This window comes from Sorex fumeus, unplaced genomic scaffold (genome assembly GCF_029834395.1).
Source record: "Sorex fumeus unplaced genomic scaffold, SorFum_2.1 ptg000078l, whole genome shotgun sequence".
Taxonomy (NCBI): domain Eukaryota; kingdom Metazoa; phylum Chordata; class Mammalia; order Eulipotyphla; family Soricidae; genus Sorex; species Sorex fumeus.
In genome coordinates this window covers 5,486,913-5,499,038 of record NW_026606135.1, presented here as the reverse complement: position 1 = coordinate 5,499,038, position 12,126 = coordinate 5,486,913, and the positions used below count along the sequence as shown (strand labels likewise).

Here is a 12,126-nt window from a genome sequence, read left to right as displayed (position 1 = left end):
CTATGTAGCTGTTAGAAAAGATGAAGTCATGAAATTTACATACAAGTGGTACTACATGGAAAGTATCATGCTAAGCGAAATGAGTCAGAAAGAAAGGGACAGATGTAGAAAGATTGCATTCATCTGGGGAACATAAACAAAATAGGGGACTAACATCCAAGAATAGCTGAGATAAATACCAGGAGGTTCACTCCATGGCTTGGAGATGGCTTGGAGGCTAGCCACACATGCTAGGGGGAAAGGCAGCTCAGATAGAGAAGGGAGCACCAAGTAAATGGTGTTGGGAGGATCCTTCCAGGATGGGAGATGCATGCTGAAAGTAGACTATAGACCAAACATGATTGCCACTCAATGCCTCTTTTGCAAATCACAATACCCAAAAGGAGAGAGAACAAAAGAGAATGCCCTGCCACAGAGGCAGGGTGGGATGGGAGATATGGAGGGTGGGAGGGATACTGGGATCACTGGTGGTAGAAAATGAGCACTGGTGGAGGGATGGGTACTCAATCATTGTATAATTGAAACCCAAGCACAAAAATTTTTAAGTCTACAACTGTACCTCATGGTGTTTCACTAATAAAAATTTAAAAATATATATCCTTTGTAATCATTGAATCACAAAATTAATAAAAGTCTAATTACACTGAGGCTTCTGCTTAACATATTATTTGAAGTGAGAGGAGGGCTTTGGTCCACACCCAGTGGTGCTCAGTTCTTATTCTTGGTTCTGCTCAGGACTCATTCCTCATGGTATTCAGAGGACCATATGCTTTGATCAGGGTTGAGCCCTGTCACTCCCATGCAAAGGAAAAACCCTCCCTGCTGGACTTTCTCTCCAGCACCATAAAAACTATTTTCTCTCTAAGGTTTTGGGATAGAAATTTATACACAGAGAGATACTCATTTCTATGAGATATATAGAGCGTGGTTTATCACAATCTGTTCTTTCCTGGTAAGATAAGTTCTAATCTGGAACATTGATTTATATGGAAAAGAGAGAAATATTAGCCTGCAAGTATTTGTGTCTGTCTGTCCATTTGTATATATGTTGGGCCATCATTTAACATGCTTCATTTTTTTCAAATAGGTGGATTTTGCAAACCGTTTTGTAGGAGGTGGTGTAACTGGTGCCGGACTAGTACAAGAAGAAATTCGCTTTCTAATCAATCCTGAATTGATTGTTTCCCGACTCTTCACTGAGGTTCTGGATCACAATGAATGTCTTATCATCACAGGTTAGTCTTGGAAAATCTGGCAAGTGGAGTATTTTTTTTAAAGTTGTAAATATATCCACCATAGATACGAGAGACTAAACAGATAGCTTTTCTCTACTGTGGACATTATTTACAGTATATTTAGTAATTTATATTTAGTTTTATTAGTTGTCATGTAGAATTACTTTTCTAATCTTGGGTAAGATATTTTATTTACACCATTTCCTTCTTGGCATTTTTATTCACGGAAAAGAGGGGAAAATACTCCTTTATGCTTGAAATTTTATTATATGATGCAATTTTTTCCAGGAATGCTCATTGTGACATTGTGATTTACAAAGTTGTTTCTAATAGAGATGTTTCAGACATACAGCATTCCATTACTAGATCCATGTCCAGTATTCCCTTCCCTCCACCAATATCTCTAGGTTTCCTCCCAGCCCCCAGCCTGACCCCTTGGCAGGCATATAACAAATTTATTTTATATTACTTGGTCCAAAGGCAAATATAATTATCAAAAATAAATCAACACACACACACACAAAAAATCAACGAAAGTCAGTGATGATGAATTGCTAAATGTTTTTAGCCTTTTTTAGTCTAGTAGAGTACAATCATATGCACTATTATTGAGTACCATACTCAGTGTCACATGATGGGAAGTTTTTATACTCCAATCCATACGACAGGCTTGGATGGTGGGATTGTTAACTAAAGGCTTTGGGAAGGTATTATAGTGGTGGGATTGATGTTGGAATACTGAATGTGGTAAATTACTGTGAACTACTTAATTAAAATAAAATAAAATCGGGAAAAAATAAAATAGACACCCTACCAAATGGGAGAAAATATTTTCATATCTCTATCTAAATAATCGATTAATATCCAAGATATAAAGCACTCACAAAATTCAGCAGCAGCTCAACAACCCCGTCAAAAAGAGGGGGAATAGGCAGGAGAGATATCTTGCTGGTAAGATAGTAATGAGTTCCTTAGTCTCCAAGGCACTATTTTTTTTCTTTATTCTTTATTCTTAAGACTAGATGATCTTAGATTTCCTGTTTTCCATTCATCCTCTGCCCTCTCAAATCTGTTATTTATAAATCAATTGGATGGCCCAGTGCCCCACACCTGGCAGTGCTCAGATTGGGGGAACATACGTGATGCCAGGGATCAAACTGGAATTGGCTCTCCAGACCTAATTTCTGCTTTTAAATACTTAGCAGTATCGGTTATTGTGCTTTTCAATTTCTGGATTTTCTAACCACCAGACAGGTCAAATGATGAATGTTCTCTGAGAATGTAGATGTTCATGTACGTATATACATATAGATATTCATGATAGTCCCTGTGAAGGTAACTTTGAAGGTAACTTCAATCTTCTTTGCCTCCTCAGGTGACTGGCTGTCAGCTGCTAGTTTTTACTATGAATAATTATAGACTGTTGGTGTTTAAGGCTACCATGCAGCTTAAAAATAAGACTCAACCAAATTTATTTTTTTAGTTGTTTATTTTTATTGAATCACCATGAGATACACAGTTACAAAACTGTTCATGATAGGGCTTCAGTCACTGTTCTAACACCCATTCCTCCACCAGTGCTCATTTCCCACCATCTCTGTCCCCAGTGTCCCTCGCACCACCCCACCCCCAGCCTGTCTCTATGGTAGTTTCTCTCTCTCTCTCTCTCTCTCTCTCTCTCCCCCTCTCCCTCTTTGTCTCTCTCCCTCTCTCCCCCACCTCTCTCTCTCTTTTTCTCTCCCCCTCCTCTCTCTCCCTCTCTCTCCCCCCCTCCTCTCTCTCTTTCCCTCTTTCACTCTCTCTCTTTCTCCCTCTTTTTCTCTCTCCATTATGGTTTGCAGTACAGATATGGAGACGTTATCATGTTTGTTTCTTACTCTACTTTCAGCACACATTTTTTATCCAGAGTGATCATTTTCAACTACTTTTTCATAGTGGTCCTTTGTTTATCCCAGCTGCCTTCTCTGCCAGCACTTGAAGCACACTTCCAACTTTGGACCAATCCTCCTGGCCCTTGTCCTTGGGTATTAGCTTCATATTATGTTTTTTTTATATCCCACAAATGACTGCGGTCATCCAAATTTTTTTTTAATAAATACTTCTTAGATTGCTTCAAGTCTTTGGTTAATTCGCACGGTTCAAAAAAAGTTGATCTTACAATTTTTGTCTGTGTTCTTATTGTTTTTATGGAAGAAATTTTTATCTCATCAGTTTTACTAATATACAGATATCATTTATAAATACTTTTTGGTCTACATGTAGATATTTCCTACTTTGGACAAACTGGCAGGTTACCGAATGTGATTCTGCTGCTTTGGTGAATAAGACAAAAAGTAAAAATTGTTAACTGTATTTGTATGGGAAATTAAATAGTAAGGGAATTTCTTTTTGGATAAAACCTCATCTGTTTGACGTAGCTACCTGAAATACACACCTGAAGTATTTCATCCAGAATTCAGCTCACATCTGTACTTGTTATGTATATAGAAAGGAAGAATGTAATTGGAAAGGTTTAGGGAAGAAATTTTTGGCTTGCTCTTCAAGTCCATGTCTCTCTTGAACACATTTCTTACTTGCTTATCTCTGTTCCTTTGCTTACCTGTTTCACTCTGAAAAGGCCTGTGTTCTCTTTTAAGCACGAGTAGGTACTTCTCTCTTTCTCTCCCCTTACATTGTTCTAAGTAAGTTTCGACAAAAACTATCTTGCTTCACGAAAAAATAATAATAAATTTTTTAACTGTTTAGCTGTAGTTTCCAACTGAAAACTCAGAGCAAAATTACTTCTCATTACTTCAAATTACAAATGTGTAAAGTACATTTACAAACTTGAAACAAAAATGTTGGTAGAATGCTGGACACTTCAAGACATTTTGGTCCTTTTCTCTTAATCTCTTGTCATCTAAGTACTAATGTTGCTGTAAATAAAAGGTGCAAGTTCTTGGGCATCACATAAGGGGGAAAAACTTATCTTTTAAAAAATATTTTTGATAGTTTTGAAGATAATTTGCTTCCAGTTTTAAAAAAGATCATCACTCTGGAGTTATGACTGTTCCAACTTACCTGCAGTCATTGTTAAATCAATGGGAAATTGCACATCCATGATTAACTTTCAGATTTTTAATTTTCTTAGGCTAAGGACATCCAGGGTGACTTTTAACTCAGCATTTTCCCCCACATCTATTTAACTTTATTATAGTGCCTCCTAATTAATATTTGTGATGTGATGTTCCCTTAATGGAAATGGCCATTTCATCATCTATTTGATGTTGGATTTCTGCCATTTCCCTTCTTAGGAGACTCTTAACCGTATACTGTAATCTGTCTGCCTGATCAATTCCATTCCTTCACTGATACATTCAGTCTTAGCTAATGGCTGTGACTGTGCTGCCTGAATCTGTAGAAGAGTTTGAGAAATTGGAAGTAAATTAAATTTATCATCAATGTGGAGCATCTGGTTGGTATCAGGCTTTTAAATGAATATGAAACAGGTCATGCATGCAATCAGGCAAATATTTATATCCACATAGTGTCATCCTGATATTTTCTGTGATCTGGACAGCTCTTCAGTTGAGTTTTAAGAAAAAAAAATCAGTAAATACACACACACACACACACGTGTGTGTGTGTGTGTGTGTGTGTGTGTAGAGAGAGAGAGAGAGAGTACTTCTTTTCCTGCCCACCCCCCCCCATTGGTCTATAACATCCAGCAAATTGCTACATTAATAAAGTATATCACTGGTTATAGAGAGTGTTTTTTTTGTTTGTTTCTTTAGTGAACAGATAAAGCAGAGGACTAGACCTGAAACCAATATTGGTTTTGTGGGCTTTTGTTTTGTTTTTCGGGGCAAGCCAAGGGTGTGGAGTGGTCACACCTGGCTGTGGTTGGAGGAACATGTATATCATGGTGCCAGGGATTGAACCAGAGTTGATTGAACGGAGGGAAAGGGGAGTGTGTAAACCCTGTACTGTCTCTGGCCTCATAGACTTGAAACTTAGGTAGAATGTTTGTACCTTTAACAAAGATGCCACTTAATGAATGAAATCATCCCAGGTGGTGGGCTTCAGTACCAAAACAATCCATCACTGAATAACAAAAGTTCTTAGGAAAGATCTTAATTTTTATTTATCAGAGAAGTGAAAATGTTCTGTGTGCTACAAAATTAGCATTTGAATTAGGCTGCAGGTAGATGGCTTTTATTTAAACCTTTTCCAAGGCCACAGTCTATTTGTGAATAGAGATTTTTTTTTCACTATAAAGAGAAAATATAATAGTTTTCAATACAAAATCTAAAAATTCACAAAACTGTAATGAACTCTTGATTTTAAAGAAATCCTTCTAGTATTTTATGTGAAAAATTATCTTTGAGCATGTGTTCTCACAGTCTATCTCTAGACACAGAAGGCATTCATTCAATCTTCCATCTCTTTTTTTCTGATAATACTATTTACCTTTTTACATCATAGTTAATAAATTTGAATTAAAAGCAAGTTAAGGGCACCCATTTCTGAGAACATAAGGTAAAGGTAAAAGGTAAAGGCCCTCCCGTTGATCGTCGATTTGCTCGAGCGGGCCCAGTAACGTCTCCATTGGAGACTTTGTTGTTACTGTGTCTGGCATATCCAATACTCTCGGTAGCTTGCCGGGCTCTCCGAGAGGGGTGGAGGAATCGAACTCGGGTCGGCCATGTTGGCCGCTTGTAAGGCGAACGCCCTACCCGCTGTGCTAAACTGAGAACATAAAATCAATATTTTTAACATAAATTTGAAAGACATCTACTTAGAAAGTCCAGATTTAATATGGTTAGAACAAAAGCATGTGTTTGTGCACTTTTTATTTCCCATATTTGAGGGAAATTTATTTAACATGGTTTCTCTTTGGAAAGAATGTAAAACCATCCTAACTTAGGATGAAATAGAAATAGAAATAGAAATGAAATAGAAATGAAATGAAATAGAAATATTACAATATTTTATAGTTTTAAAAATACAGGAGATGTTTTATAGTTAATAAATAAGAGTTAACAGTATTTTTCAGAAAATAAAAACCTATACAGTGCAGGACAGAAAATGGGAAAGAATTTTCTTGCTGTTTTTTTTGTTATTGTTTTGTTTTGTTTTTATTCCCAGTCATACTAGCAACTAGATTGTTTTATACCTCATATAAATAATTCTGCGTGATGTTGCAGATCTGAGGGGAATCGGGATTGCTAAAGTTACTATAATAATAGAAATGTTTTAACTTCAGATCCTACTGTTCAGATCCTAATGAATTGCTTTTACTATTCTAATATAGAATAAAATTTTTTTAATTAAAAAAACCATACAAATAGGATAATTTATCTCTGATTTATTTTCTTCCATACAGAATTAAGTTGGGTGACATTACTAGTAAGTGCTGCTTTACGATTTTAAAAGATTTTAAACTTATTTTATTTCCTAAGCAATTCTGTGAGTTAAAAAGGTAAAACTACTGAGAACTGAGCTTACAGTGAATGGATGTGGGAGTATGTTAAGGAAGGCAGGAACCCTGGTAGAGGGTGTGGTGGTAGAACTCTGTATACATAAAACACTATCATTTAACAATTGTTGTAAACCATAATGCCTAAAATTAAAATAACTAAATTTAAAAATTGTAATTTCAACTAGATTTTTTTTGGGGGGGGGCTGTTACTGTGGGAGTTTATTTATTTTTTTTTTATTAGTGAAACACCATGAGGTACAGTTGTAGATTTGCAATTTTTTGTGCTTGGGTTTCAATTATACAATGATCAGATACCCATCCATCCACCAGTGCCCATTTTCCACCTGGTGGATAATATCCCTCCCACCCCCATCTCCCGTCCCCCCCTGCCTCTGTGGCAGGGCAATCCCCTGTGTTCTCTCTCTCCTTTTGGGTGTTGTGGTCTGCAAAAGAGGCATTGAGTGGCAAACATGTTCAGTCCACAGTCTACTTTCGACATGCATCTCCCCTCCTGGGAGGATCCTCCAAACACCCTTAATTTGGTGCTCCCTTCTCTATCTGAGCTTCCCTTTCCCCTAGAATGCCCGGCTGGCCACTAAGCTATGGAATAATGCTCCTGGTGTTGATCTCAGCTATTCTTGGGTATTAATCTCATATTTTGTTACTTTTTGTCCCCCAGATGAATGCAATCTTTCTATGTCTGTCCCTCTCTTTCTGACTCATTTCGCTTAGCATGATACTTTCCATGTTGTACCACTTGTATGTAAATGTCATGACTTCATCTTTTCTAACAGCTACATAGTACTCCATTGTGTAGATGTACCAAAGTTTCTTTAACCAGTCATCTGTTCTTGGGCATTCAGGTTTCTTCCATCAACTAGATTTTTTAACCGGTGTGGGGTGAGGGGCGCAGTATGGAGAGATAGTACAGCAAGTAGGATGCTCTCCTTGTGTGCGACCACCTGGATTCAGTCCTTGGCACCCCTTTTATTCCCCTGATCTCCACCAGGAGTGATCCCTTAGTATGGAGCCAGCCTAAGCACTACCAGGTGTGGCCCCAAAACAAACAAAAAGGTAATACTTATTAAAATGAAATCCAGGGACATTTGATTACTAAAGGATTCTCTTTGGTTTCATTGTAAATTCTGATCCAAGTATGTTGCTACTATCATGCTACTCTCTTTGTAAATTTGAAAATTTTGTTTTGTTTTTGGTCTACGTACCAGTGCTCAGGGCTTATTCTTGGCTCTGTGCTCAGGGATCATTCCTGGTAGGCATGGGGGGCCATTTGTTGTGGGGATTCAAGTGCCCTGCCCACTATACAATAGGCAAATTTGAAATTTTTCTGTTTTCAATGTATTCCTGGTGTGTTACTCAGTGATCCTAGTGGTAGTTTGGTGACCGTGAAATGCTCGGAATCTAACCCTAGCCCTCCACTTGCAAAATACGTGCCCTAGCCCTTTATGCTGTTGAACCAGTCATATTTTTTCCCTTTATAGTAAATAATAATACTTCATTAATACTAGTGGTTTTTACTTTTGATACTTACAAATGAGGTTGAGGTATATCAAGAAAGATTTTTTTTTACTTTTTTTGTTTTGTTTTTTGTTTCTGGGTCACACTGGGTTGTGCTCAGGTCTTACTCCTGGCTCTGTGCTCATGGATTGATCATTCCTTGTGGAGTTCAGGGGACCAAATGGGATGTAGGAGATTGAACCTGGGTCGACTATGTGCAAGGCAAAAACCCTACCCACTGTACTATCTCTCTGACCCTAGGGAAGACCCTTTTGAAGGTACTTTTTATGGAAAGTCTCTCTGGGACCCTAGTGACAGTACAGTGGGTATGGCTCTTGCCTTGCATGCAGATGACGAGTTCTTGATCAACAGCACTCCATATGGTCCCCTGAGCACTGCCAGGAGTAAGTAATCCCTGAACATTGCCGGGTGTGGCCCAAAAAACAAAAAAAAAGTAAAAAAGAAAAGTCTTCTGAAAAATTATAGTGGCAAAATCATTTATTTCAGGTACTGAACAGTACAGTGAATACACAGGCTATGCTGAAACTTATCGTTGGGCTCGGAGTCATGAAGATGGGAGTGAAAAGTGAGTTTGATTCTTCATCTAGTATTGCATGGCCAAGGAATATGGGATAAGGAATACGGACTTGATCCTTGTACATTTTTCTCTTCCCTCTTATTTCAGCAACTTTCATTTTAAATTCAATGTTATAATTTTGTTAGTGGTTAAAACAACATTATTTAACTCCATATTCCAAAGGGAAGAACAGAAATCAAAAGTCTAGGGGCTGGAGAGATAGCACAGCGGGTAGGGCGTTTGCCTTGCATGCGGCCGACCCAGGTTCGATTCCCAGCATCCCAAATGGTCCCCCGAGCACCGCCAGGGGTAATTCCTGAGTGCAGAGCCAGGAGTAACCCCTGTGCATCGCCGGGTGTGACACCAAAAAAAAAAGTCTAAACTAAGAACATGAAATCTAAATTTTACAAAAATTTATGATAAAATTATAATTTTATGCAATTATATAATTAAATTTTCTGTGATAAAATTATATAAAAATAAAAAATCCAAGAACAAAATGGACAGAACTTTTAAGTATTTTAGTTTTCAGCTGCCAGTAGTACCCCGTAATTGGAGGTTAACTTCCCAATCCAACCTTAGGATGAATCTAATTGTAGCAAATAGCCTTTAACCAGCTTGTTTACTTATCTTTAACCTTTATGTAAGATTAGTTAGATAAAAGAACATATATTGGGATTGTTTGCTTGATGGATGCCAAAAAACAGTTGATAGCAGAACCTATAGAGAATTTTGTTGCAGTGACCGTTTCTATTTCTTATTGAATTACATTTTTCAATACATACATATATGCATTGAAAGCTCTGTGTGTGTGTGTGTGTGTGTGTGTGTGTGTGACTTTTAATCAAAATAGAACTTTCATGGCCAAAAGAATCTGCCCTTGTCAATGTAGCCATACCCATACAAGCATCCTTTTGTGATTTGGTTTTTTGAGTCATACCCAACAGTACGTGTGGATACTTCCTAGAATGATGCTTCAGGGGTTGCTCTCTTTGGTGCTTGGGGGGGTCATCCAGGGTTCCTCATGCAAAGTATACACTTCTGCCCTCCTCCCTTTCACCCTGGCCTGTAAACTTACACTTCTTAATATCTTAAGTCCTGCCCCTCTCTATTTTGTTTTGGTTAAAATATGTGGTTGTACCAATATATCTGTCTGGATGTTGATGTTTAATTCTTCATTATATATAGACTACAAAAATAAGGTTTTTTGTCTTTTATGTGAAAAGTGTCATAGTTACCCATATACCAAAGTTTATAAAGAGATTAAATATTTGGAATTCCATTTTTTCAAAATTATTTGTTCCTTTCTGTTTCCATAGGCAATTCATTATTTGCTGTGATATCTTTGCTAGTTTTATTTTTGTAATAGTTTGCATAATTGGCAATTGAGTTAAGTAGGTAGAATATTGTACTGAGTCATATACATTTTCGCATTTTATGTTATACATTACATACAGATATGTATGTATCTGTATGAGCGATAGCATAGCGGGTAGGGTGTTTGCCTTGCATGCTGCCGACCTGCGTTTGATTCCTCCGCCCCTCTCCGTGAGCCTCGCAAGCTACCGAGAGTATTCCGCCCACACGGCAAAGCCTGGCAAGCTCCCTGTGATATATTAAATTTGCCAAAAACAGTAAGAACAAGTCTCACAATGGAGACGTTACTTGTGCCTGCTTGAGAAAATCGATGAACAACGAGAGTACAGTGCTACAGTGCATACAGATACATGCATTATATACTTTTGTCATAATATTTTTTAGATTATTTAGTATGTAGTATATGTTGATATTAGAATTACAGTGATTAGAGTAGGTCTTTCAAAATAAAAAAGGAGTGAGTTCTTATAAAATAAGAAATGCCTTGTCTTTAGTATTAGAGGAAAACAGAGAGCTAAGTACCCTTGTTTTCCCCAATATATTTAACTTCTGTGTTCCACTGAAAACAATGCACCTATTCTAGTACATCAGTCCATCATATTGGTTGTCTCTTGACAATTTATCTTGTAATGCCTGACAGTCCACCATGTGTAAGCCTTAGAATCTAAAAATAAAAGTTTCTCTGAATTCCGGAGATGAAATAGTCTCTGGTTTGTTAAGTTTGTTGTTTTTTTCTTTAAACTGTTTTGTTTTGTTCTGTTTTGAAGCCTGGCAATGCTCAGGGTTACTACTGGCTTTGTACTCAGGAATTAACTGCTGGCAGTGCTCAGGGGACCATATGGGAATCCAGGAATCGAACCCAGGTTGTCCACAAACAAGACAAGCACCCAGCCCACTATACTATCACTCTGGTCCTAGTTGTTAATATTTTAACCCTGCCAAAAGTCTTAGAAACATTAACCTATAAGGGGGTTCATTTTGTGAACAGGTTTCATCTCATCTCATCTTTCCCCTCTTGTGTCCTACCCCAGGGATGACTGGCAGCGTCGTGGCACAGAAATAGTCGCTATTGATGCCCTTCACTTCAGACGTTACCTCGACCAGTTTGTGCCAGAGAAAATCAGACGTGAACTTAACAAGGCCAGTAACCTTATTTCTTCATTCATCTGGCAACTGTCATCTGTTTACTGCCATTTTATTAATGCTGAAATTAATGCTTTCTGGTAATTCTTGCAGTGTCAGTATGTCTGCCCCCGGCTCTCCTGATTTAATGGCTCTGTCAGCTTGTACAAGATGTACTTTCCATTTCGTAATTGTTTGATTACTGATGCCAGATAGACTGTTGCTTGATATTAGCCCTACACATGCATTTATCTCATCAAATACTTTTAGCTCCTTTGGAACATTATCACTGTAAAACCATTTAGAAATGAATGAGTCCTAAAATTTTTTTCTGACCTTCCCATGATACTTTTCTCTACCAGGTATATTATCAGGATCGAAACAGATAAACCATTAGAATCAAGCTTATATTATGTTATTGATACATTTATATGTAAATTTTTGTTGGTATTTGGGTGTACAACTATAGAATCTTGATATTCTCTAGTGCCTAGTAGTATCTATTATCATTTCCTTTTTATTATTTTCAGAAATATAAAATGAGCCATAATTATTGTTAGTACAAATTTTCACTGTAACCATAATAAACTATCATACAAGTATTATATGATACTTGTATGATAAATCTGTATTTTAAATCTGTACTCTAGATTTAAAATCTGAGATTTTCTTTAATTCTTCAAATTACTCTCACAGCCAAGAAGACTGAATTCTTAAACCTTTTTTTTTTAACTCATGAATAGCATTTAGCTATATGATTATTTATTTGTACTTGTCTGTGATAACATACAGTCTGTCCCTGCACAGACTTTTGATAACAGCAGACTGTTTATTACAAG

At 37.2% G+C, this 12,126-nt stretch overlaps 1 protein-coding gene and 1 pseudogene across 1 annotated transcript in view; both read left to right on the top strand.

Annotated features, from left to right (window-relative positions):
• PARG (poly(ADP-ribose) glycohydrolase) overlaps nucleotides 1-12,126 on the top strand; it is a 102,958-nt gene that overhangs the window by 65,402 nt on the left and 25,430 nt on the right. Inside the window, exons 13-15 of the mRNA XM_056130413.1 lie at nucleotides 1,088-1,235; nucleotides 8,719-8,797; nucleotides 11,197-11,305. Of these exons, the coding sequence (XP_055986388.1) occupies nucleotides 1,088-1,235; nucleotides 8,719-8,797; nucleotides 11,197-11,305 (336 nt within the window). The remainder of the gene's footprint in view (nucleotides 1-1,087; nucleotides 1,236-8,718; nucleotides 8,798-11,196; nucleotides 11,306-12,126) is intronic.
• On the top strand, nucleotides 6,384-6,530 carry LOC130038700 (uncharacterized; annotated as a pseudogene).